The sequence below is a fragment of the Poeciliopsis prolifica genome, unplaced genomic scaffold (genome assembly GCF_027474105.1).
Source record: "Poeciliopsis prolifica strain line A6 unplaced genomic scaffold, Auburn_PproV2 SCAFFOLD050, whole genome shotgun sequence".
NCBI classification, from domain to species: domain Eukaryota; kingdom Metazoa; phylum Chordata; class Actinopteri; order Cyprinodontiformes; family Poeciliidae; genus Poeciliopsis; species Poeciliopsis prolifica.
The window spans coordinates 3,153,408-3,178,446 of NW_026562425.1; the positions used below are offsets into that span (position 1 = coordinate 3,153,408).

At 40.0% G+C, this 25,039-nt stretch overlaps 2 protein-coding genes across 3 annotated transcripts; both read left to right on the forward strand.

The window, feature by feature from the left end:
- Window positions 1–1,897: 1,897 nt before the first annotated feature.
- On the forward strand, window positions 1,898–3,469 carry LOC129378004 (la-related protein 6-like). The gene is made up of 3 exons (XM_055058237.1): window positions 1,898–2,115; window positions 2,192–2,378; window positions 2,466–3,469. The coding sequence occupies exons 1-3, from the start codon at window positions 2,069–2,071 to the stop codon at window positions 3,357–3,359; spliced, it is 1,128 nt and encodes a 375-aa protein (XP_054914212.1). The 5' UTR covers window positions 1,898–2,068; the 3' UTR covers window positions 3,360–3,469.
- Window positions 3,470–7,627: 4,158 nt separating this feature from the next.
- LOC129378111 (neurturin) lies at window positions 7,628–22,614 on the forward strand. Of its 2 annotated transcripts, XM_055058412.1 has the most exons (4): window positions 7,628–7,744; window positions 7,895–8,337; window positions 18,266–18,551; window positions 19,062–22,614. In XM_055058412.1, exons 3-4 carry the CDS (start codon window positions 18,293–18,295, stop codon window positions 19,493–19,495), a joined length of 693 nt encoding a protein of 230 aa, XP_054914387.1. In that variant the 5' UTR covers window positions 7,628–7,744; window positions 7,895–8,337; window positions 18,266–18,292; the 3' UTR covers window positions 19,496–22,614. The 2 variants fall into 2 exon arrangements, with proteins under 2 accessions (XP_054914387.1, XP_054914386.1); XM_055058411.1 differs by lacking the exon at window positions 7,628–7,744 and having other exon boundaries at window positions 7,887–8,337.
- Window positions 22,615–25,039: the final 2,425 nt, after the last annotated feature.

Genomic DNA, 25,039 nt, shown 5'->3' on the forward strand with positions numbered 1-25,039 from the left:
TCAGGAACAATTGTGAGTTAACGCTTATGCTAGGCTACTTGCATATCAAATCTAGTGAGACATTATTTATTTTCAAATCTTAAAACAATAAGTTAACTAGTGGGGGAATATTGTACTTATTACATCAAACTGGGACATTGGACTCTATTTAAGAGGTTTGTTTTACATTTGAAAACCGATTGGATTTGGTGGCTTATACACTAGGCTAACTACTTTTAGCACATGGACACTAGATAAATACTTATGCATTTAATTTAGTATCTACAGCAGCATCATGTTAAACTCAATGAGGTTTTATAGTACTGTGTGTAAATGCTGTAAAAATTAAAGCATACCAACCCGAACAGGTCAGCTTCATGCTTAAAAACCATTGTTTGTTCGAACAATCGATAAGCAAACTACCAATAGCATTTATTACTTTTAAAGTATGACAGTTAAAGTACAAAAGTATTGTGCTATCTAGAAATCAGATCTTAGGTAACCTGCTAATATTTTCTTGTAAAAAAATTACTATATTTATTTATTTCATTTATTTTTGGTAGTTTTACAACAAAATGAAACTTTCAAATGAGGCTTAAAATTTGACTGGCATGCTCAGCGCAAAGGCTAACTGCTATTAGCATGTGTGAGATAATGCCAGCATTTGATTTTTTTTTATTTTTCAACAGTGTTGGTGTTTGAACTTAAGACAGTTTAAGAAAATTTGAGGACATAAAAATAATGAATTTAAAGTGTTCTACATTCTGTGCAGAGCAGCCAATTCTGACTTTTTGTTCATTTTTCTAACTTTAATCTAAACAACTTTTGCTTTGGAGTGAAAATGACACCCACTGCTGTTTTGTGTCCTCCGACCAATACCAGTCAATCCAATCTTTTTCCCTCTCCATTTCTTTGTGTTTTTAACACATAACAATAACCCTCCAAAAGACTTCCATCTGTACTGGCCCAGCTGTTAGAAAATGCCTGAGAACCATTGCGCTCTAAATGCCTTTTCCAGTCTCTGCCTTCTCAAAGCGTTCCCACAGCAGAAATGCTAAATGCACCACCTTCTGCAAACAATCTGGAATGAGAAACATGTAAGAGACAGAGAAGAACACTGTTGATTCTTAAGTGCCTGAAATCTCTGTTTGCTTTTCACGTGTAACAAACGAGTCACAAAAATGTAAGACTTTCAAGCGGCTCTGGTATTTTGCTGTGAAAACACGACTCCCATTTAAACATGATAAATTTCACCGACCTCAGCTTTGAGTTTCATAGAATTACCAAAATCTACTTTAGCAAAAATATTTAATGTATTTTGGGTTCAGAACTCCTTCCTCTCTCGTAATCTCTGCTTCCCTCCATGCTTCAAATTCACAGTCTCCCTTTCAGCAGAATTTCATACCTCCATACAGACTGATAGCATTTAATCCGGGGGGGGATTGCATTGGTTTATGTCTGCATCATACATGTATCACATATGAACAAGGACCTTTCTTTCTTAAAGCAAATGAACGTTAAGTGATAAATTTGCTTCTCTTGGCCTGCTGACTCAGATGAATCATATCTGAGGAGATGAGAACAGAAAGCAGAACATAAAGCTGGATTTAAGTGACAGGTTTTGTTTACACTTAAATGCTTCTATAGACCGCACAGCATTGTGTACGTTGGAATTAAGCAGAATCGCATTTCTGGTTCAATTGTGCTCTCAGCTCTAAACTGCACTGCAGAAATTCACACCTTTAATGGTGTCGCTGCTCTTTTGTGTTGGCGTGCTGCTGTTATCTCTTCTGTGCAGCTTAGTTTTGGCGCTAATAATATTCACTTCATGACAGCTAATTGTGCGCCCACATGAAGCTCATTTGTAGCAGAGTAAATTGTTTTGACTGCAAGTTCTCTCTGTTTTTGTGGGGCTGCATTGTGTTGGGCAGAATTCTGGCTGTGGCATTTTACAAAATGTTGTTTTGGATACCACACAAAGCAACTGGCATCACTGTGGCTGGAGAAACAAACTTTACGCACTCTGTTTTATACTTTTGCAGTAGTTTTTTGTTATTCTCTTTTTGAATATCTGTATTTCACGTGGAAAATGCCAGAAACGGCACCATTAGGAGGCACAATGAGTGATCTGAATGGGTAAGAACACATAAAACCATAGGCTCGACTAACCTATGCTGCTGGCTTTTACACTATACTGTAAAATGTGTTGTAGAAATGATGCAGAATCCAACCAGGATGCTGAAGACCGTGAAGCACAGTTACTCTGCCTGAAGATTAAAGATCACTTGGAGGAAATGTTCTCCGACAGTCACCTGGCGGAGGATGGCTTCCTGCTAAAACACATGCAGAAGAACAAGCAGGGCTATGTTAGTCTCAAGCTTCTCACTTGTCTGAAAAAGGTAAGGTTTGTGAACTCTGATGCAGTTTGAATAGAAACAACGCAGTAAAAATGCAAACAAAGCTAAAATGTTAAATATTTGCCGCAGATAAAGGCTCTGACCACGAACTGGTACATGACTCTAGCGGCCGCAGAGTGCTCAAATCTCCTGGAGTTGAACGAGGAATGCACCAAAGTGCGACGCAAAGAGGCTCTCCCTCAGTGGCTGATGTGCTCCCCCACCAGTCGGCTCCTCCTCATCTGGAACGCTTCAGAGGAGCAGAGCGGAGAGGACGGAGCTGACCCAGGGCAGTCTTCGCTCTTACTGAGCATCCTCCAGAGGTTTGACTCGCCGGGTGACGTCGCGTCAGTCTGGATCCTGCATCCCGGAGAGGAGCTTCCCAAAGAGCTGCAATGCTATGCCAAACGTCACAAAGAGCTCGGCCAGATTCTGTGCGCTGTGATGAAGTTTAATAGTTTGGAATCGGTCCGTAGGGCCTACAGCTCTCTCAGAGAAGAAGAAAAGATTAATGGGAGGGGCCTGTGTGTGGTGCCACTGGGATGGCAGTCAGTGCAGAGCATCAATAAGTTTGATCCATCAGAGAACAAAGGAGACGCCACATGTTCTATGGGAGACCCTCAGAACATCTCGGAGGTTTTGCTCCAGCAGGACCTTCCCTCACCTCTCAGGTTTTCTGAAGAAACTGGAGAAGCATATCCTCCTCCAGCAGTCCAGGAGGACTCCAACTGCAGTCAAAAGTCATTGCGAGGATTAACTAAGAGATACAGCTGGACAGACTGGTGCTCCGGAGACCGCAACACACCGTTTTCTCAGTGCCCGTGGGTACTAAAGCGCAAATCCGCAGCCAGTGCAGCAAAGCTGGAGACGGCTGAGCACCTGAACACGACCGGCTTAATACTGAAAGTCCTGCGTCAGCCCTTTGGCCCCGATGATACCAAAGGTTTTAATGCCAGAAGGCAGAAATATGACTTTCTTGAATGAAATGGCTTTAGAGGAGATCAGAAAGAAGACTGAGCTGAGAAGAAAAAACTCAAAAATCTGACACAAGAAGACAGAAAATTTGTTTCCATTAAAGAATTAAGTTCTGCTGATGAATGTTCAGTCATTTCTGCATGTAGTTAGGAACCACTGACAGGTGAGGGCAGCATTTACTTGTGCTAAATAGTGTTTCCTGACACTTTGTTCACTTTATCATGCTTTTAAACAGTTGAGATTGATTGTAATTGAATGGAGTTGAAGGCCCCCCTGGTAAAAAAAAAAAAAAAACCGTCTTCCCCCACCCTCTAGGGGGAGTGGGTGTAGCCTAAGCTGCACCAGAAGAATCTGAAGTTAAAATGTCCAAAACCCAAAAGGGTTCTTTGGGAAGATTAGAGGCATCTTCACCTCTTGGCCTCTCTTCTTCTGATCATAGTAGCAAATTGCCTTGTATATTTGTTCCTCAGCCAGGAGCCATTTACCTTACCAAGTCTCTCAGACAAAATGTCGTTGTCTGTCAACATAAAAAAAAAAAAGTCAGACAAAGCTCTCATTATCCTTCTGCTTTCTGTGCAGAAATGTCTGTTTAGACTCAGAGTCTTTGGAAAGTAGCTTTCCACTCGCCAAGATGACAGTTTGGCAAAAGGGCCACTTGTCCAATCGTCAAACCGCAGATTGTGCAAGACCAGAGCAGCAATGCTTGTGCCTGATTTCCAGTCGTTTTAATGACACCTCAACTGGAATGGTTTGTTTATAGTGTTACTGATTGAGGGCTTCCTTAAAATCTTGCCCCAAACTAAACAGAAAGCAGTTCTTCACTCATCCACGCCCAGCGGAAAATGTTCAATCCCCAGCATATGGATCTTGATCATATAAAGATTGGAAAAATTCTTTGTTTTCCTTTTCTTTGTTCTTGCATGTTCAAATGCAAGTCTTTCTGACTAATGTAATCTTTGCTGTTGAGAGAGACTTTGCAGTGTATACAAACTCCTTGTTTGACTCGCGCTGTCTCTGACTTGATTTTGCAATTAACAGCTGTTAGGCTTTAGCAAACAGTCAGGGCTGGGCTTTGAATACTTACACATCTGTGAACAAGATGTATAACGCAAAAATGTTCCTCTTAGGAAATGTTTCTGTGCCGATGGATCCCTTTTAAGGCTACAAAAGCATGACCTCTCCTGCTAACTGGAAGTCGTTATATGTTTACGTGTGCTGTTCTGGCCCGCAACTGAACTTTATGTCAAAATTAGTGCGAATAATCATGTCTGCTTTGCCTTTTCAAAGTGGGATTTGCACCTGCTGACTGCTAGAAAAATACCCCAAGAGTTAGAAAGACGAGAAATTCTTTCTTCATTTCTTGGCACATTGCTGATCTCCGTTGTACTTTAAACAATAAGACAGATAATTTTTTATAATCTCCCTTTCTAATAGGAACCATCTCACTAAATAGTTACATTTCCAAGAACCACCACACTAATAAATACAATAGGTTTGGACTTTTTCAGTTAGTTGTGTTTTTTCATTTTGAAAAAACAACATATCTGGTTGAAACATTTTTGTTTGAATTTTCAAGCTGCAATTAGTGAGGAAAAAAAATAAACAGAAATATCCTCTGAATTTTATTTTGTATTTTAAGCAGGAAAGCTTAAGGTTTGTCACCAACACCAGGCTCAAAATCCAATATGGCTGCAAAATGTAAAAAAAAAAAAAAAAAAAAAAAAACTATACCTGCAGCAGCACACTGTATATTTATTTGCATCTAAAAAATACATTCGGAAAAAATAATAGCAGTAGTGTAGTGGAGCCCCACCCTTTTTGCTAATTTTTTGGGTAATAGAATTTCATATTATTCCCCCATAAATTGCCATAGAGCACTTCAAAGATAATTGAAATTAAATACAGCTTGGGACGTTGAAGTAGCTAGCTGCAATGCTGCCATTTGTAAAGCAGCCAATCCAGGAGCAACATTCATTTTCCTTGGTGCCTATTGGATGTACTCTGAACAGTAGAAATGAGGAAAAATTAGCTTCTGTGGTAGTGATAAGTTTAAACTGTATATAATAATGCATAGTATATGTTTGCATTATTAAAATAGGGAGGTGTAAGCAATTCTGAATGAGTTCAAGTATAATTCACACTGCAGCAGCATAGTACTTAGGATATCTCTATCCAATTGTCTGATTTGCTATTAGGATAGAGTTGAATTGGGTTTGATGTAATCCGAGTTCAGATTTCAACTTAAAAGAAGGCAGTTTACATTGGTTCAGTTGTCCGTTTTGGAAGTTCTCTGCATTATCCCCTTTAATTAGTAAATGGTCTGAACTAGTACAGCACTTCCCTTGTTAGTTTCAAATTAAATTCAATTAAAAATATTTTATTGACCCCAAAGATAAATTAAATGTTGTCGTAAAATTTACAACAAACATAAATGTGGCCATTTATATGTGGCTGTTGCCAGGAAAGATCTGTAGCAGTCTGTATTACAACAAATTTAAAACTGCTTTACTGTGAGTCTCATGAAGCCACGTTCATACACGAACATGCAAATCTGTGTGCAACCTGAGGGATTATGTCCCTTCCTAGGCAAAACTAAAAATACTGTCAATTTTATTCAGATTTGCATGTTTTATTTATCTAGTTGTACTCAGAAGTGGAAATTTCCATGTTCCAGGTTGGGGAAAATAAACAGAAAAGTCATCTAAAGTATGAACTACAATAATTAAAATCTGAAGTTTTTCACCAACTTCAGCCTTAAAATTCAATATGGCTCCTGATGGTTGAAAACAGAAACAGCTGCAGTAGTAAACTGTTTAGTTGCACCTGTTATGATTTGTATCATTTTTTGTGTACATAGCACACTTCGACCTCTGCTTGTCAAATTAATCCATCAATTCAAAGATGATAAATTTTAGAATGTATTGCTTTGTCAGAATACCACTGTGCAAAGTAATTTCTAGTTTGTATCTGGAAGATGGTTAAGGTGGTATTGGTGTAGTTTCTGGATCCGTGGTCCAGTAGATCTCCTTGGACGAAACTTTGTGTTGTGAACAGCCCCATTTCATACCCAGAAGAAACTAAAACATTTAATGTATGAAGTGGCAAAGGGACAAAAAGACCAGCAATCTCCCCGTTATGCTTCTCCCTTCAGAAAATTCAGTTTGAAATAAAGATTCATGTGTTTAAACATGTTGAGGGGAAGCTCCATCTCTGTGGCTGGTAATTATCCTTGAATGGTTAGAAATATTTTTTTCTGGGTATCACTACAAGCACCAAAAGCACAACCAGTTTTAGCTCCTTGGTTTTATGTCATCTGAACTTAAAAGCCGGCAGGAAATTCCTCTGGTATTTCCATTTTGTTCCCACTCATTTCTAAAGTATCTATGAGGCATAGAACGTAAACAGTGAACCACATCTTCGCCTGTAAACTATGATTTGTGTTGACACTGGGCTGAGTGTGTCCAAATGAGTCATGTTTTTAAAATAAGATAATTGTTAGCAAATAATTTGCTTCCTGTTGTGTTGCTGGTTTATGTTCAAATTTATTTATCCATCACCGGCTTCAAACACACCTCTTGAGCTAATTTATCAAGAAGGTTTACGCGCCCTAAAAGCAACACCTGTGGAGTTTTGTGGCATCTCCTCCGATCTTGTGCATTGGTTAGCTCATCTCTAAACAGGTTGGATTCTGTTTAGACATTACCGACCCCGCGCACCTGACACATTTCCTCTGGGAGCAGGGTATTTATTTAGATTGCAGTCTGGACTGCCTGATACCTTCCAAAAGTACGACCATCTGCTCCTCATTTGCCGCTCGAGGGCTCACGGGCTGAAACACGGGTCCGGAGAGGAGGGAAATGTGAGATCCTCAACAAGAGTCATGGTTTTATCTCCAGCTGACTCCAGATTGAATCATAAAACACTTCTTTTGTGATAACTCTGTTTAGATGGGTTTTAATGTCGTCTCAGAGGCTTTTAAACCAATTGTGAACTTTCCTAATTCCCCCTAAATGATTGGAAAGCACTTGCTTCAGCAGACCCTATCTGCCCAGTTGAGGCTATTACCAATTGCCTGCTTAAGATGGCAGACTCCCTTGCGGCAGAAGGTGAATGTAAGCTCCTGCTCAGGCCAAAGCATCCTTTAGCGCTCCTGGAGTTAGAGCCAGGAAGATTAACATATCAGGAGTAATCCGACTCGGCCCACAAGCACAACTATGGAGGAGGAGGAGCAACAGTTTGAGGGGGGGAGAGGCAAGCAGAGGCATCAGAAAGAAGCTCTCTGCTCCACTCAGAGTAACCACGCTCTCCCTCCTCACCCTAACCCATCCTCTCAACCCGCAGAGTTCCCCCACCCCCCCGGGAGCACAACAGAGGACCTGCTGCTGGAAAAGAGGGTAAGATGTGCATTGTCCTTCCATCAGTGAAGACAAAGTGCTCTGAGGGGACGCGAGTCCTTCAACAGATGGGATAAAAGTTAAGACATCTGTGGGATCTGTTTATTGCATGCCACTGCACCTCAGCTCTGCTCTCCCCTTCTGTTTTAGGTTAAAGGCTTTTCTTTTTTGCAAAACAGAAGAGCAAGAAGTTCTGCGCGAAGAGACATGTTGACGGGCGTTTTCTGAACCGAAGCCTAGAGTCCCTTCAAGCTCTCTCCCTCCCTTCTTCTTCTTTTGAATGGATCAATCTGGGTGCCACAAAGAGCATGCTTACATTCAGAGGAATGTTGATTTTGATCTTCACCACTCAGAAGAGTTCAATGGAAAAGCAAATATGATCGAAGAATAAGACATCCTGGACCTCAATCAAGTCAGGACACCTCCCGTACTCGCGAGGCGAAGGAGTTGTGAGACAATTCATGAGAAAAAAGAAGGACTCCTGCCTATGCTCCTCACCTGTGATGAAGATGGACGTACCCAGTCAGCACTTGTCTGAGGAGGTCAGCTGAAGCCGACGCCACGCAGCTAAGTCTGGATTAGCAGGCCGAACGGTAAGGACAGCGCATCTTCTTTTACTAGTTTAAGCTGGCAGCTTAAGTGGGAAGGCGTTAGGTGCTGCTGACAGAGATGCCTCTCTAAGTGCCTGAGTGGCAGAAAACACACGTTGGATTATCTGTATCAACAAGCGGCCCTCGCTGCAACTGCATGACAGCGGTGCGCAGCAGCCAGGCTGGCATGAAATGTTTGCAGAGTAGTGGCCACTGATTACAAGGCGACATGTCACCAAGCTGGAGCAAGCACAAAAACAACAAAAAAGTAGATGGTTATTGTAATTATTTCACCCCCTCTATGCAGACACATTTGTTTTTCAGAAACGAAAAGTTTGTTCGTTTCTGTCACTCAACCAATGTGGTGGTGTGCCTCATTTTTATGCATAGTTGCTTTCTGGTTGTTCCTTGCAATGGCATTTTTTGTTATAGAACTGCAGCTTTATTAGTTTATTACGCGGATTGAGATAATAAAATGTTGTATGTGCTCTAAAAAACAATGAAATCTCTCTTGGATTATTTTTATCAGTGTTGATCCACTTTGCACTAAAGCCATATCATACGTAGAGATTACGCTGTATCTAGCTGTGCCCCAAGAGGCCTGATCGAGGTTAAGCCGAAAGTCAACTGAGGCGTTCAACTTTCATAACCTGACAAATCTGATTGTGACAGGAGGGAGATACAACGTGAGATCAACGACGCACCAGCACAGATTCTCCTTTCCCAAAGGTCTGCTTTCCAGAACAACTGTACCGTCTTAACCCCAAAGATGAATTAGGCGTTTAAGAGCTCTCATTGAACAAATGTCCTCAAAGAGTAAATATAGGTGGTTATTATAGAAAGAACAAGCACAACAATTTAACCACAGCATAAATCAGACAAGATAAGAAGACAAAACATCGGGGTGTGCTGTGGTGGCGCAGGGGGTTAGCATGCCCCACATTTGGAGGCCTCAGTCCTCGACACGGACGTCGTGGGTTCGACTCCCGGGCCTGGCGACCTTTGCCGCATGTCTTCCTCCCTCTCCTTGCCCTCTTTCCTGTCAGTCTACTGTCAAAAAAATGCGAGCCACTAGCGCCGCTAAAAACTCTTTAGAGGAAAAAAAAAAAAAAGACAAAACATCATCTGAGGTTGCTCTGTCCGGAACCACAATACTAACACTAAGTATGAGCCGTTTACCACTAAGGTACTTCATGGTTTTTAAATCATTGATCCTTTATGATTATATGATCCTTTTATAAAGATTTTGGAAGCTTCTAGACTTTTCCCTGGCTTACCTGAAGAGTGAAGTAGATGAATCTCATTCATCACTGTTAAAGAAAGGCTGCTTCAAAACTACAGCTGCTCTGCAAAGTTAGGGTTAGTTAAACCTGTGACTTTGTAAAGAGCAGAAAAGCAGGAAGATACACTGCACAATCAAAATCTTTTACTTTATTATTCTTGATTAAATCTGTATCAAAGCTAAGTCAATGAATCCATAGCATAATTACAACTGAAGTAATCAATATGGTACCAATAGGAATATTTGAAATAAAAGCAGTGAGGTCATGGTCTACGCCTCAATTGGCATTCAATAAACAGATGGAATTGTTATAGGAATATCATGACTTAACTGCTTTTATTTCTAAAAAGATGAATTTGCCTCCACTTTTTAAGAAAAGGACACTCTGGGAGTCTTCTTTCAACCAGCAATCAGAAAATTTTAAGTTTCGTCAAGTATTACTGAGAGAATGCAAATCCTTATCTCAGATTTGAAAAAGATAAATCAACATTTTCACAATAAAAGCTTTTTCACTCTCTTATTGGCAATTCTGGTATCTGCTTAAAGTCTTGCTCTCTCTAACTGTCTGGATGTATATTTTGCTTTTAAATTACTTTTTACATCTCTGTGCTTCTTTGGATTTCTCGTTCTAACCACCACAGTTATGGTGAAAGTTCATAAAGAGTGTTTCATGCAGATACACCGTCCACAAATGTTTATGTGAAGAACACGATCCTTCAGTTTTCTATCGGCTGGTTATTGAAGCCGGCTGATCAAACTGAGTTCCAGTGAATTCCAGTCAAAAGCCAATTTCTTCGTGCACCTCTACTTTAAACTATGACTGTGGTGGCAGAATATTAGAGCAGTTTTGTAAAAAAAATTAATAAATAAAATAAGTAATAACTTATTAAAACCCCAGTACATCTTCATTTCGATAACCAGTCAATGATTAGTTTGTAAAAATCCTCATACAGTACCACTCTTCTGAATCCTGGAACGTTTACAGCATTACATTATATTCAGTTCTTTCCATTGCTTTTGCTCACATTTGAAAGTGGAGTTCATAGAGTGGCAGATGGCCACCAAACCTTCCGCGGCAGAAACATCGACCTGTTTAACAAGGGTTTAGAGTCGATGCTGTTGTGCTAAAAGAGGATCTGGCGTGGACAGATTAAGGTCCAGAATAGCAGCTCAGGGACTTTTCTTTAGAAAGTAGCCCACATAACATCCATCTTTGTAACAGAAATCGTGATGAGGCAAGATTGTTTCTAATCCAGCTGTCATGAAACTTTCTCTTTGCTTGTTAGATATGTAAATGTAAATCAACACTTTTTCTAATAGCCAGGTATTAAATGTGCACACAGTGCCACCTGGACAGCAGCAGGATCAGTAGCGGTGCCCTGTACCAGGTTGTTTGTCAATGATTAATCTGTGTTCATCCACAAACTTACTTTTTTTTTCAGACACCAAGTAGAAAAACACAAGAATGTGTGAAATGTGTGTAAAAATGTGTCCTAAGTAATAAACAGCAGCTCTCACACTAACAAGTTCCAGGCTTTATTTTAATGATCCTTTGGTTGCTGTGTGATAGAGCTCTAGCCAATTGATGTGGCTGCGCAAATAAATTGCAAAGCATCTTTCTTTTTACCTAACATTTTTTAATTTCATCAGGAAGAACAAATGCTGATAGGACAACACGTCCTCCTTCACCCAAATTATGTCGCAACCGTTTTTGAGCAGCAAAGCGACAGAGCCGACTCGCAAAGGTTGTCGCCTTTCTCCCTCTTGTTACGCCGACATTCGAGGCGGGTTTTAGAGGAAGAGGCGCCTGTTCTCTCTCAGAGCATGCTGGCCTAACCCTTGAATTTGAGGTGTCAGATGGATTAGCACTGACACACGTGCACTCACGCACACACACAGAGGCACCAACACTGCAGCCAGGTGTTTGTCCACGTGACTGCAGATAAACCCGGCAGGCATTAGTGCTAATCCCGCCCTGATCTTTGGAATATGTCCCTATTACCTTCTCCAGGCACTGTCCCCGAGCCTCCTGATGCTCACTTAAGAGAGGAAAACACAAGACTAGGTCTCTATGGGACACCATAAGACAGTTGTTTCCCTGCAACAACCCAGTAGGCACCTTCGCCACTGCTGTTATCTCTCCATGCAGGTATTTACAGGGTGTGTTCAGTGTAGTGCAGAAGCAGCCGATCGCATGGGTGGAGCAAAGCATTCATGTTCTGTAGGTAGATGCCCCAGTTGTGCAGTGGCATAAATATATGTACACACAAACACAAAAAGTTAGGCCTGAGGGGGATTCTTAATATCAAAAGGCAGTGGTATTATGTAATCTGGATAATCTGGTGTTGGATGATGTTGCTGTAGGAACATGAAAGCAGAGAAGGGAACTTTGGCAAACACCGCAGGGTTGGAAAGTTTATCTGTGCATGTCTGCGTCAAATGATCTGAGGAAAGTGAAACCACGCAACGGCAGTATTTAGGGAGACTATAGGAAGAAATGCTAAACTAGAGGGGCACAAAAAGCTGGTTTTCACACAAAGAAGCTCTTCATTCAGTTCATCTGTGATCTCTACAGTGTTGGTCCAGATCCAAGCTGGCAGACAAGAAACCCCCCCCCTGTCTGCTGGTGTTACTCACTGATGTAACCTATGCCCACTTTGACAGTTCTCTGCTTCATCTGCGATTGGCCATGGCATTGTGTTGAGTTTCTCCCTCTGGCAGCAGCAGGAAGGAAGGATGCGAGTGCCATGTCGCTGTAATTACATTACTGTCGGCTTAGCAGCACCACGGTCACTGACTCAATTATTTCTTGAACGCGTCAATTTTATTGTGTCATTTGAGATAATACAATCTTTGAGTAGAAACAAGAGCTCGGTTGATGTTCAAGGACTGGCCTACAACTGCATATTGTTTGCGTTGATGCAAGTATAATGCATCTGGGATGGCTTTAAACATTTTTGAACACATTAATTTTCATTTGACTTAAACCTGATTGAAAATCTGTGAAGAGGAAGATGAGACACTTGAATCAACAGGCAGCTGTTAAAGTAACCTGTCTTAATCCAATGCCACGTCAATGCTGGTTAAAACCTCCGTTGTTTTCAACATGAAAACAACCACGACCTCTTGTTAGGAATTAGAAATGTTGCCAGGAGGTTTATTTGTATAGACAAGTTTATAGGTTGAATTACTTTTTTTAAAGTTAATAAAACACAATACAATATCAATTGGAATCATGTGCAAGCAAGAAGTGGCACTGGCGCATTATTTGTCACACTCTGTCAGGCATGCAATCCCATATCTCCATTTTCAAATGTACACAACAAATGCAGAGTTTTTTCAAATCTTCACTTTGGTCACAGTTTTAACAAATAATCATTTTTAGTGAAATGAAATTGACTTTTTGTGTGGATAAAGGGCCAAAACACAAAGTGTGTTTGTTTTCTCGGATAGATGATGGCGCATAGACAAGGCTAAAAACAGCCGAAGAATAACAGTAACTAATGGCTCCAGTTTTAATAGAAAAGTGTCTATACCTGAACCTTGATTCAATGTGCAACCAGGTATTGACTACATAAACTTAGTGAGTGGTTCTTGTATGACAGACACCCTAGGTAAGATGGAATAGACAGATAGGATGAGACTGGTGGAGTAGATCGATCCTGCTTATAAAAACAAAGAAAAAGCTCTCTATTAAGTATCTAATGATAATGGCAAAAAGAAAGTATTTTCTGATAAACAGATAAAAATGTTCTTGATCTTTTGACATCTTGGTCGTGTGTGGTGCCCTGGGCAAAGCCACATGTACTGTGCCATATATGGGATTACTTTTATGTAGGTCAACATTTCAGGTGCCGTTTCTTAAATAAAAGTTGTGATATTGAAGGCGTTCGGCTTCCTTGGCGTTCGGCTCTTGTTTGTTCGTGAATGGAGGATTTTCTCAGTTTGTTTTGGGCCTTGCACCTCAATTGGCCCTCTGTTCCGGCACAACAGCGTGCAGGGACACATCGGCACATGATGCTTTTGTGAAGAGCCAGACATGTTGAGGATGTGTGGGAGCTGGTTGAGTTGTCTTTGCAGCTTGTCTGTACTTTTATACCTCTTTTTGAGGATGGGTTTTCCTTCTGGTGAAAAGTCCTCTGGGGTTTCACTGTATCCTCTGTGTTACTGTTCCTCTCCATTTGCATGGTGTCTTTCCATTTCAAATCAAAAGAAAACTCCGATGCCTCCCTCACCCCCTCTTCTCCTTTCTCCCTATCAGTATCCATGTATTTATGTCCTCAGCAGTAAAGGCCAGAGGTAGATATTAAATGTCTGAGCTGATTAATTTTCCGTGACCGTCTGAGCAAGCTGCCGAATGCTCCCTGGCACTTTTATTGCTGGCAATCGACTGCAGATGTGACTAATGTGTTTCTGAGTGGAGCAATTATGACAATCAAAGCGTCTTCAGGGGACGTGAGATCAGCGTACGGCGGCTCGGCTTCGTCCAGTGTCAGCCACTGACACGCCGGAGGCCTCATCTCCTCTTGACGAGGTAATTGTTTTATCGAGATGAGCCGCCGAGTTAACGAGCTGAGGACACTGACGCATCGCTGCGGTGTGAAACGGCTAACTCCCGGGGATGAGTAATCGCCCCAAACTGACCTATTAATAGAAGAAGCAAACAGTGATCTCATCCTGGGCCGTTCATCATAACAAACTGACTCTATTACTATTGACAATTTATCACTCTGAAAAGGAACAAGGGAATTTTTCTGAACGCTTCTGAACTAGAGAAACCCAAGAAAAGAAAAAAAAAAAACAGAACATGGATGGAGACAGAATGTATGGTAGGACAAGGAACTGAATAGAGGACGGAGAGACAGAAAAACATAAGAAAGGTACGCGAGAGGAAATAAAGAAGAACACAAATAGAGAAGAAAGAAAGATAGGACACATGAAAAAGGAATGGATTAAAAGATAGAAGAAGGGAAGGGTGTTAGAATAAAAAGGAAAGATAAAGGAAGTACGAAAAAGGAAGGAAAAACAGACAGAAGGAAGGGAAATATGATTCAAAGAGAGACAAGAAAGGAAGTTAGGAGCAAAAAAGAAAGATCGAACGTCACAACGAAGGAAGCTAGAAGATCAAAAGAAACAGAGGGATGGAAGTATGTTTAAAAAGAATGAAGGACATGAGGGGGGAGGAAGAAATGAGAAAAACATAAGGGAGATGGAGAAAAATAAAGGAGTAAAAGAAACTGCAGTACACGGAGGAAGCACACAAAGGAGGACAATAATTTACACAATTTGATAGGGAATAAAGTCTGGAAAAACGTATTTCCGTTTTTATCCAGGCAGGGAAAATATTGAATCCAGTTTCACAGTGCAAAGGAACCTTGCTTTATTTTTCATTTAATATCTAGTTGAAGTTGCTGGTGTTACTTTAAGTTTTATTCAAACAGGTAAGTTGACTGAGAACAAATTCTCATTTCAACAATGGCCTGTTAATTGCATGCAAAAATATCAAAACAGGGAAATAAATTGCGTTAAACCTGCAGAAACATGGAACATCAGTTGATCTTGTCTGGTGATCAGAATGAGCAGTAAGGAGTAGATGTCAGACGTACCCAAAGGCTGCTGCTCCACGCCTGATTTACATAGACTGGACATTAAATGAGGTTGTTGGGTGACACGTTTGACTGTCAAATGAATAGTATTGCGCAGCGACTCCTAAGCATCTCAGATCCATATGGAATTATGATTGATGAATCAAACTTTAACTGATACACTGGTGGTCCATGTTTACACGCCGTTTATCCCTCGCCTGCTCAAGCATGGAGTTTGTTTTTGTGATTGTGTCGTCCAAAACCCTCACATTCTGTGGTTTCTTTAATTTGCCCACAGCTCGTTAAAACAAACAAAAAACAACAACTTGAAATGCATAAGCCCTCTTTTTTTGTACTCAGATTTACAGATCATATTTATGCTGTCTTTTCATTCCTGTAATGGACCTGTAGCAGAAATATGTGGCTTTCTCCCCTTCACTGTAAACAACCCAGAAGCCTGTATGCTACAGGCTCCAGTCTGGCAAAACGCTTTGCGAGACTGGTCTGGATTTGCTTTTAAGTCTCTGCCAGCGTACCATTTCCGAATCCGAGGAAATGCTTTGCTCACTTGTCACACAACATGAAAAATACAACAAAATGTCTTGAATACCAGAAAGAGGGTTTCGGGGGGCTGAATTACTCTAAATTGAGTTTTTGTGGCGGCTGTGGCAGGAGGGAGGGCTGGGCCATGCGTGATAATGGGATCTAGGCAAACACATGTTCGTAAGGGCTTCATCAAACACTACTTAGCAAATAGGTGTGGCCAAGAGATTCTTGTAATGACAGGAATGTGCTTGCTCTCTGTAAAGAAATATTCAAATAAATTAAAGAAGTTTATATTGTCATCGAAGCAGTGAACAGTGAAAAATCCACCAAGGCAGCATAAGTTTGACGAGGCACACTTTAAACAAACTTCATTGTCAAAGGCCAGAAAGTTACAAGACAGCATATTTGACCATTATCAAAAAGTTTCTGAAAAACTTGTTGATAAAAGTCAAGGGAAACACATTAAAGAAATTCAAAATTCAGATTCTGCAATATTACACAAAGCCAAAACACAAGTCCGAAGATAAATAAATGTTTTGTTCTGACTCACTCATAAGGAATCCTGCTGACTTCAGAGAAGTCATACAGATAGTTGTGGACACCCTCCACAAAATAGATAAGCCATTACAAAAGAATCTGCATGAATTCAACCATATTAATGGAAACATCAGTTCAAGTGGCAGAAAGAGATGCACCAGTAAAAAAGGTAAATACAGCCTGAGCCACTTTGAGAGTTTGAGAGAGGTTCTCACGGCATGGAGTCAGATATATCCAGAACATGACTTTGACTGCTGCTTGGTGGTCCAAAGCCTCCTAATCAGATGAAAGTTTTGCGTGCCGCTGATCTACCAGGGTGTCCGCAGTGCATTATAAGCCTGGCGGGCCACCAGGCTTTATTTGCCCCCCATTAGGCTAAGTGTTGTTTGTTCATTTTAAATAGGGTTTTTATACACCAATGACAGTAAAGACGGATTAAGCTAGGTATAAAGTTTACTCACTGAACTGGGTGGGAGAGTCTGCACACCAATTGCACTGTCCCTCCACTTTCATGTCATAAAGGCCTGTTTGTGCATCTCTGTATTTTTGTAATTTTTAAAATTTTATAAACACAAAAACATGGTGGGCTGCTAGTGGACTACTTTAGTGTCCCTATCTTTGGGCTTGATTTTGTGGGGGAAACTCTGTCAACTGTGTTTTTATCATGTCAGTGCAGACATCAACCAGGAAATCTTAGAACATTTCATGTTTCCCTCTGCTGTCAAGCTCTCTTTGATTTGATTTTCCAGCAGAACTTTGCTCCTACATACACTGCCAATATCACTGCAGTTGATTGGCTGGTTTTAGATGCATTTCTGATCCAACATAGCTTCATCAAATGGTTGAATTACCTCTTCAAAATCCCATCACATTTGCCAAAGACCTGCTAACGAACCAGTCATTTGATTCAGAGCTATTAGAGCCATCTGCCTTCTTCACACCTGAGTAAAACAACATCCTGATCTCTTCCATGCTACGCTGCTATTCATGCAACATGAGCTCCAGCCATGCGTTAAGCTTCTATACGCTGCAAAACATGGGAAAACTATTCAGTAGATTAACATTTATGTATAAATATTAGATATTTTGAGATAAAAAATTATGAATTTGTATTATATAAGAATTTACTTTTTAGAGTGAATAAAGTTACCAGTTGATATTGAAGGTTTCTTGAATGTGAAAATGTAAAACACTGGTGTCCAAACGTTTTACCCTAAGGGCCAAAATGTGAATATTTAAACCAGTGGTGGGCCACAAAATTTATTTATTTAAAAAAAAAAGAAAAGAAAAACAGTTTGTGACAGTTTTCTGATCAATAATAAAGCAATTTGAATAAATTAGTATGTCACTAAAGATCCATCACATTAAAAATGCCTTTCCACTGTTGCCTTATTAAAAGAAAACAGACAATTTCCAAATTTATTGGGGTCATCAATTGTTTTCTATTTTGTCGGACAGATTTTCTTTTCTTTTTTAAATCATTGTTGACTTGTGGTCAGGGGCCAACCAAAATCATTTCAAGGGCCACAAATGGCTCCCGATGCCACATTTTTGACATCCCTGTTCTAAAATCTCTGACTTGATCAGTTAAAATAATTTAGAGATTATCAAAAGCATTAATATGAACCAAAAATAATTCAATTTGATTTCAAACAAGTCAGACCACATGAATCTGATATTTTCAACATCATTACAACAATTCTTACAGAACAGTGCTTTTAACTACCATGTTGCTGAAATGTGCTATATAAGTAAACTTGCTTTATTTATTTTTTAAGTTTTTTTTTTTTTCTTTAAATACTTGTGTGGCCCCCTGATGGGGGACTAATGAAAAAACTAAATTTGTGCTAAAATAAAAGCCCTGATAGAGAAAGTTACAGAAATCTAACAGCATATATGGGTTTATTATCACATTTATGTCGGTTCTTCAAATTTGACAAACTATCTGAACTTTGTCCCTTTTTTGTCTCCATCTCTGCAGAGTTTCAATGCTCCCCCACGTTTTAAGATGAAGTTATGGAAAGGTGCTACTTTTGCCTTCGTGGTCTGTGTTGCAGCCCTGTCCACCTTCCTCATTAAAAACATGGCCTCCATCAGAGAGTTCAGAGTCCAAGCGAAATATCCGCAAGCATCTTCTTCATCAGAACCTTCCCACAAATCCTCTTCAAAATCTTCAGCTGAACCACGAGTACTGCCCTGGCAGACCGAAAATCTTCGTCGGAAGACGCGCTCAGCAAGCAACAGCATGAACTCCCTGCTCTCAGAGTGTGAGAAACGCCATTTCTTTCGTCTTGTTTGGTCTGGTTTAAGATAAGGAGTCATGGGAATAGGTTGTCATGGTTCAAGCAGAAGACTTAGTGTCAGACTCATTTGTTTAGAGAGCAGGTTTTAACATCCTTAAACAACCTCTGCACCTCATACTTCACTGACTCTCCATAAGAGCTTCACAACCGTCAACAGAAGGGAATATATTTGGCTTTTGCTTTATACACCAGTTTATCAGCTAATTGCTTCCAGGAAATGTAATCTTTGTCATGCTGGTGAAGATTCGAGGCAGAGACACAGTGCAAATGCAAGAAAAATAAACAAATAAGAGTTCACCTGTTGGCACATGTAGTTCATTGTTTGCAGCGACTGTAACGCCCTATCTCACTCAACCATCGGTTCTGTCGAATTTGATGTTTTGAATGTTTGGTTTAAAATAACAAGGAAGTCTGATGAGTTTCCCTTTGTCATTTGTCAATAACACAGCTGTTGATCTTTCTCATCTCCTTTAGTTTCTGTGATGCTGCAGAGCTTTACAGAGGGAGAGCTTCAGCACGTGCTGGAAACTTTGCTGGACAAGAAGAGAAGGAGAGACCAGTCCCGTGGCATGACCCAGACTCGAAGGACTAAGAGAGCTCACAAATCCAGACCTTGCTCCCTTAGGAAGCTGGAACTAACTGTGACTGAACTCGGTCTTGGCTTCGAGAGCGACGAGACGATACAGCTGCAGTACTGCAGCGGTCAATGCGATAAAAAAAAGTTGAACTATGACCTTGTCATGAAGCATATGGTCGAAAAAGGCATTCTTGGGAGGGGTCGAAAGAACAGAGTCAGCAAAGAACCCTGCTGCCGACCCACTAAATTTGAAAAGAGCCTTGGCTACTATGGAAATAAGACCCATAACATAATATCTAATGTATCAGCGAAGAGCTGTGGGTGTGTATGACCTAAAGTAATGAACCTTTCATTTTTTCAAGCTGCTCCAAGCCTCCGCTGAAAGATCCAGAAAGGGATGCATAATGGACAAACAAGGGAATATAAACACCAGCAGAGAGGAAGAAACCATGGGGAAATGTTTGTGGCGTTTCCAGGGGAACCCTTTTTTGACAGAGTAACTTTGAATGAACTCGCCTGTCATCGCCAGTTGGAAGCAGATCACATGTATGGCGAGAGCCGTGTTTGGATTCCACGTAAAAATGAAAAGAAAATGACAGCACAAACAAACACGTTTATATCTTTTCTATCTGTGTAGTGACACTGTAAGCTATGGTGTTAACAGCAGTTTAGCAACATGAGGTTTGCGTCTTTGTAGTCATTTGTACATGTTTAGAATCAGAACGATGCGCCAGGGTGGATCGGATCATCGCTGTCACTGCACTTCATTCAAATTCCTATCAAAACTTTATAGCTTGCAGATTACATCATCCCAACAAATTACTAGTCAGGCACATAAAAAAAGCATTGAAGCCATAAAATAAAAAATACACGTTCCATTATAAAAAAAATGTCACTACAGCACAACTTACAGATATATTTTGAGATGTTTCCAAAGAGATGTTCACTTGTTTCAGTCTGAGAGGATTTGTATGTTGTATGTTCTTATTGTTACTAATTGCAGCTTTATGACACAGGAAAACAACAGAAGTGTTACTTATAATTATAAAGGAAATAAATATTTTTACTTTGGTCCCTGGTACAAGACCCATAATAACTGCATTTATTGATAGTGTAGAGGCTCTCAACATGTGTTCTTGTAAAAAAAACTTCCTCATCCGCATTTTGAAGAATAAATCTTATACTTTCCCCTAATAATCAACCAGACACCCCAGTACAAATATGTACAAAGTTCTTATTGCAGTAGGATAATCCCAAGGTAATGTTTTCAACTTGAGTGCATTTATGACCATGCTAAGAAAATACTTATTTTGACATAAATCAGTTGGTGCAACTTGTTGGTAAGCATTGTAAAGCTTTGGTCTTCACAAAGCTTTACCTTCAAGGAAGTGCTAAAGAGGTCATCGTAGCTTGGTTGACCAATCCACCAAGTTTTTAATGAGTGTATGGAAGGATCAATTGATCCTTGTGTACCCACAGCAAGAGTAATGCCTGCATTCTTGGCAGAATGTGTAGTTTATTCTGGATTGGACTCAACCAGAGCTGCCTCTGGTCGCCAATCCAGTTTATAAAGAGATCCGTCTTTGGTTATTGTAGATGTTGTGGTTTAGTTGTCTTCAGTTTCATAAGGCTGAAAATTGTGGCCTACATGAGGATCAACTCCAACATGGAGGCCAGTCTCTGCCTCAATCAGAGGAGTTGGATTTGGATGGAATTGAGCCTCGTCTTCAGTAATTTGATCACTTCTCCGGATCGTCATTTGTTGAAAGAGAACAGACAAGAAGAAACAGACAAATGGTCGATAATCACCATTTGATTATCCACCTAAATCCCACCCTCAACTATGGTATGGTTCATGACATACACTAGACACAGGTCTACAAGATCTGTGTTTGGAAAAACTCCTGCTCCTTGCCACTGAATGATATAGGTTGATGTGGTTTTGGGATGTGAGCAGGATACTCCCTGAGAGCCATGCTTAGGATGTCTTTCAGGTAAATCTTACTTTGAAGAGACCCTACAGCATATCTCTCAAGGGAACCATGCATCACTTGTGTCCAAAGAGCCCATCGGGAACCCAATAAAACATGCTAGAGAACTTAGCTGGGTAGAAGAATATCAGGATTTGCCTTCTAAACTTGTTACTGATCTCGGATATGCAGATGACAATGACAGGATAGATTATCTCTGGCCATTCTTGTTTACACGCCATCTCTAAATGATCTAAAGTCTTGGATCTCTCATGAGTTTCAACTGGATTCAGGTCTGCAGACGGTCATGGCCAAGTCTGTGTTGATTTGGCCATTTGCTTTGGATTACTATCCTGTTAAATGATTATGTATGGACTCATTTTTAGTTTTCTGGCAAAGTTCACCAGAGTTTATTAAAACCACCTGGTATTTTGAAGAGTTAACCTCATGTAGTCTGGCATTCTCAGGACCTATGAAAGGGAAATGGGCTCACAGGATCATAGATCCTCCACTGTAATTAACAGTGGTGATGATGCGCTTTTCCACCTATTCATTTTGAGTGTCGGTGGCCAAAACGCTAAATATTGATGTTAGACTAGGGCGTTTCCTGACATGCTTCCCAATAAAACAGTGATGTAGATGGTGTCTATTGCATAGCATGGGATTGTCCCCTACTGAATAAATGTACTCAAATTTAATGTTATATTTTTCACAACTTTTTATTTAGGTTGCAATTATGCTACTGAAATAAAGCTTCTTTTTTTTTTTTTTTTTTTTTTACATATCTTTAGCAGGAGTGCAGACCAAAATATCTGCATCTCTATATCCGCTGGATTCAATTTCACCCAAAAGATTTGCCAACAATTCAGAATCCATTAAACATCTCTCCTCAAGCTTAAGATAATTTAACTTGTTGAAATTGTGACCCTGGGTGAAATTTGTGACATTTCTCTCTGGAACTGGGTTTAAGTGACTTGCAAAGATGAAAAAAAGGAGAAAGTGGGAACCAGATGAATGGTTTTAGGAAGAGGTAGTGGAATGTTTTCTTTTTGCTCTGAGAAGTAGAAAGCTGAAGTTTTTACCCATCTGTAAAGTGTTTTCTGACCCATGCCCCTCTGTTCTGTACAGCCTTTCAACTGGTCCCGAACATGCCTCTGTGTTGTGCTGCCTGGTAGACTTTTAGGAGAGTAATAAGCTGTGTACATGAATAATAATGCATCCTTCTCACCCTCAGATGTCCTATTGTAGTTTGAAATAACTGCCTGAAGTACAGCTATTGTTTTGCATATTTGTTTTTCCTCATGAGAAGGTAAAAGCGAGGGGTGCTGATGCGGTGCATCTATGTCGTAGTTTATATTGTATTTATTTTGGAAATAAATTATAGATTTTCATATTTATTAAGATTATCATGCATAAAGGGGACAGCTTTTTATCATCAAGCAACTGTGCCAAAAATGTTTTATCTTACACTCTATATTGACTGCTGAATAAAGATAATTTTAAACATGTGAATGCTTATTTTTCCTTTGCTGCACATTTTAAGATCTCAAGTACTTAATATGTACGGTAAACACCAAGTGGACGGCTAAATATGCAAGATGTTGATCAGAAGATAAAAGAATCCAAAATCTGTAAAGGAAGTTAAGATTTCAGAGATACCAATGATCAGATTTCAATGAATAAACCATATAGCAGATTAAAAACAGAGCAGCATTGCCCCAACACTGCATCACAATGTAAGATTCGCTTTCTGAACTCATGCTTCTCAACAGTTCCAAAGCCAGGTCTTAAACAGCGCTGGTGACAAAAGCTTAACGCGCCTGGCAGGTTGCCAGGCGGCTTGAGTTGCGGTCTGCAGTTATAGGAAAGTGGATGGCCGTCATTTCAAATATTTAACAGAGTTGGAACTTACTTTTTCTCAGTTTTTGAGACACAGATCTGATTGGTCAGATCTACAATCTCAAAGATCAAAACCAACCGTGAATGGATTCTAGTTGCAAAGTTGTAGCGCACCTACATCAGAGATCAGCATCAACATTAAAAAAGGAAAGTGGATATTTATAAATGCTTCAGGTACATTAAATACATTTTAGCCGCTTCTCCATGGGCGTGGCATTAACCGGTTCTACCTCTATACGCTCCAGCCAAATTCATCTCCGTTTGCAAATCCTACATGGCTCTTGCAAGTCTTGCGTAACAACTTCAAACTACATATCGCATGTAAGAAATTTGATTGACAGCAGATGGCATTTGTTGATTTACCCGTAATTTACATCAGTGGCCCCCAACCTTTTTATCACCACGGACCGGTCAAGTTCGTGGCAATTTTACTGCAGCAAGTTTGCCTGTAAATTCAAACGCTGCAAAGTACAAGCAAACAGCGACCTTGGCTCCTGTGAAGTCATGCCCCGCCCACATTCCTCAGTTCCCGCCCACAATAGTGAGGAACACACCGCCAGTGGAGACAGACCTAACTTGGCTCAAACCTAACCAGACTAACCAGCGAGAATGAGACTCGACAATGGGGACGGGGTTTTAGGTGATTGGATATTGGTAAACAATTATGACAGTGATTTTGTAAAAACAAATTAAAATAAAAAATTCTTATTGGTGGATAAATATGCTCAAAATAAAGGTTGAATTTTTCTTTCATACATTTCTGTTTCTAATTTTATTTTCACCAGGTGTAAAAAATGTAAACAGGGCTGTAGGGAATCTATTTTTTTATCATTGGTGCAAGCCCTTAATAGAAATTACTGGAAAAAAACATTTGTATTAATATATATAACATTTCAAGAAAATTAAAGCATAATCTGAAATTTGGTTTACAGTATAGAATAAAGTCAAAAAGTGAAGGTCACCAAAAAAGTTTTTAGACAATGTCCTAAGTCCTAAGCACTAAGGACATTGTCTAAGCACATTTTGTTTGGCAAATGTACAAAATTTTATTTTAGTCTCCATCCATCATGGTAGACGGAACATTTTTCTGTCCATCATGCCAGGACATATATTCCATTTTGACATTGTCACTTCTCTCTGACAATAACAAGTACACCTGCTAAAAACGATGGTGTGCTCCAACTACTAAGCTCCCACAGGTAACAGTACAGACGCCTCTATGGCCTTATCTTCACCTACTGTAAGTTTAAGAGGCTTTGAGGTTTTAAAGAACTCTTAGTTATTTTGTAAAGCAGGCTAGTGCACGCAGGCTAACTACTTTTTTCTGCCCTGCAATAAGTGCTTTATGAGATGAATATGCCAATACAGCATCTTTGCAGTTTTCTTGTTAGGGAAAATTAAAGTTTTACTTCAACAAACTGGTGTGGTACAGCAGTAAGTAAAGGGAAAGCAAAGGAGGCCTGTTTGGGGAATGTGGTTTAATCTGAAAAGCTCTTGACAACAGTTCGTGACAACGCCACTCAACAGCATGAAAGTGAACGAGGAGGAATCTGGCTTTCAGTTAAACTCAGCAGGTTATTTCATGTAGAGGCTGCTCTGCAGTATATACAGTGGGAGAAACCTAAGAGCAAGATTTTTTTTTAAAGAAAAAAGCATAAGGAGTGAAATGCAACTTTCAATAAAATGAGGATTTGGATAATTGCTCTGGTTGCTTTTTTGGAAAAAAACAATGTGTGCTAATCTTTGGGCTGTAATTCACCTCCAATTAAATGTTACCATTCAATTTTATCCTCCGGGTATCTGTTGAATAAAGTTGCAGAAGCCATCACTGACATTTGCATTTAGTTCTAGTCATTCCCACGTGATTCATGTTCCAGCAAATTCCAGACAACACTATTTAGACGACTTCCTGCTCAACTTCAATGAGGCAACATTACTTCTTGGAAACCAAACGTAAACTGTGACTGCAGCAATTGAAGGTAGCACAGAAGTCCTGTTCAGTTTAG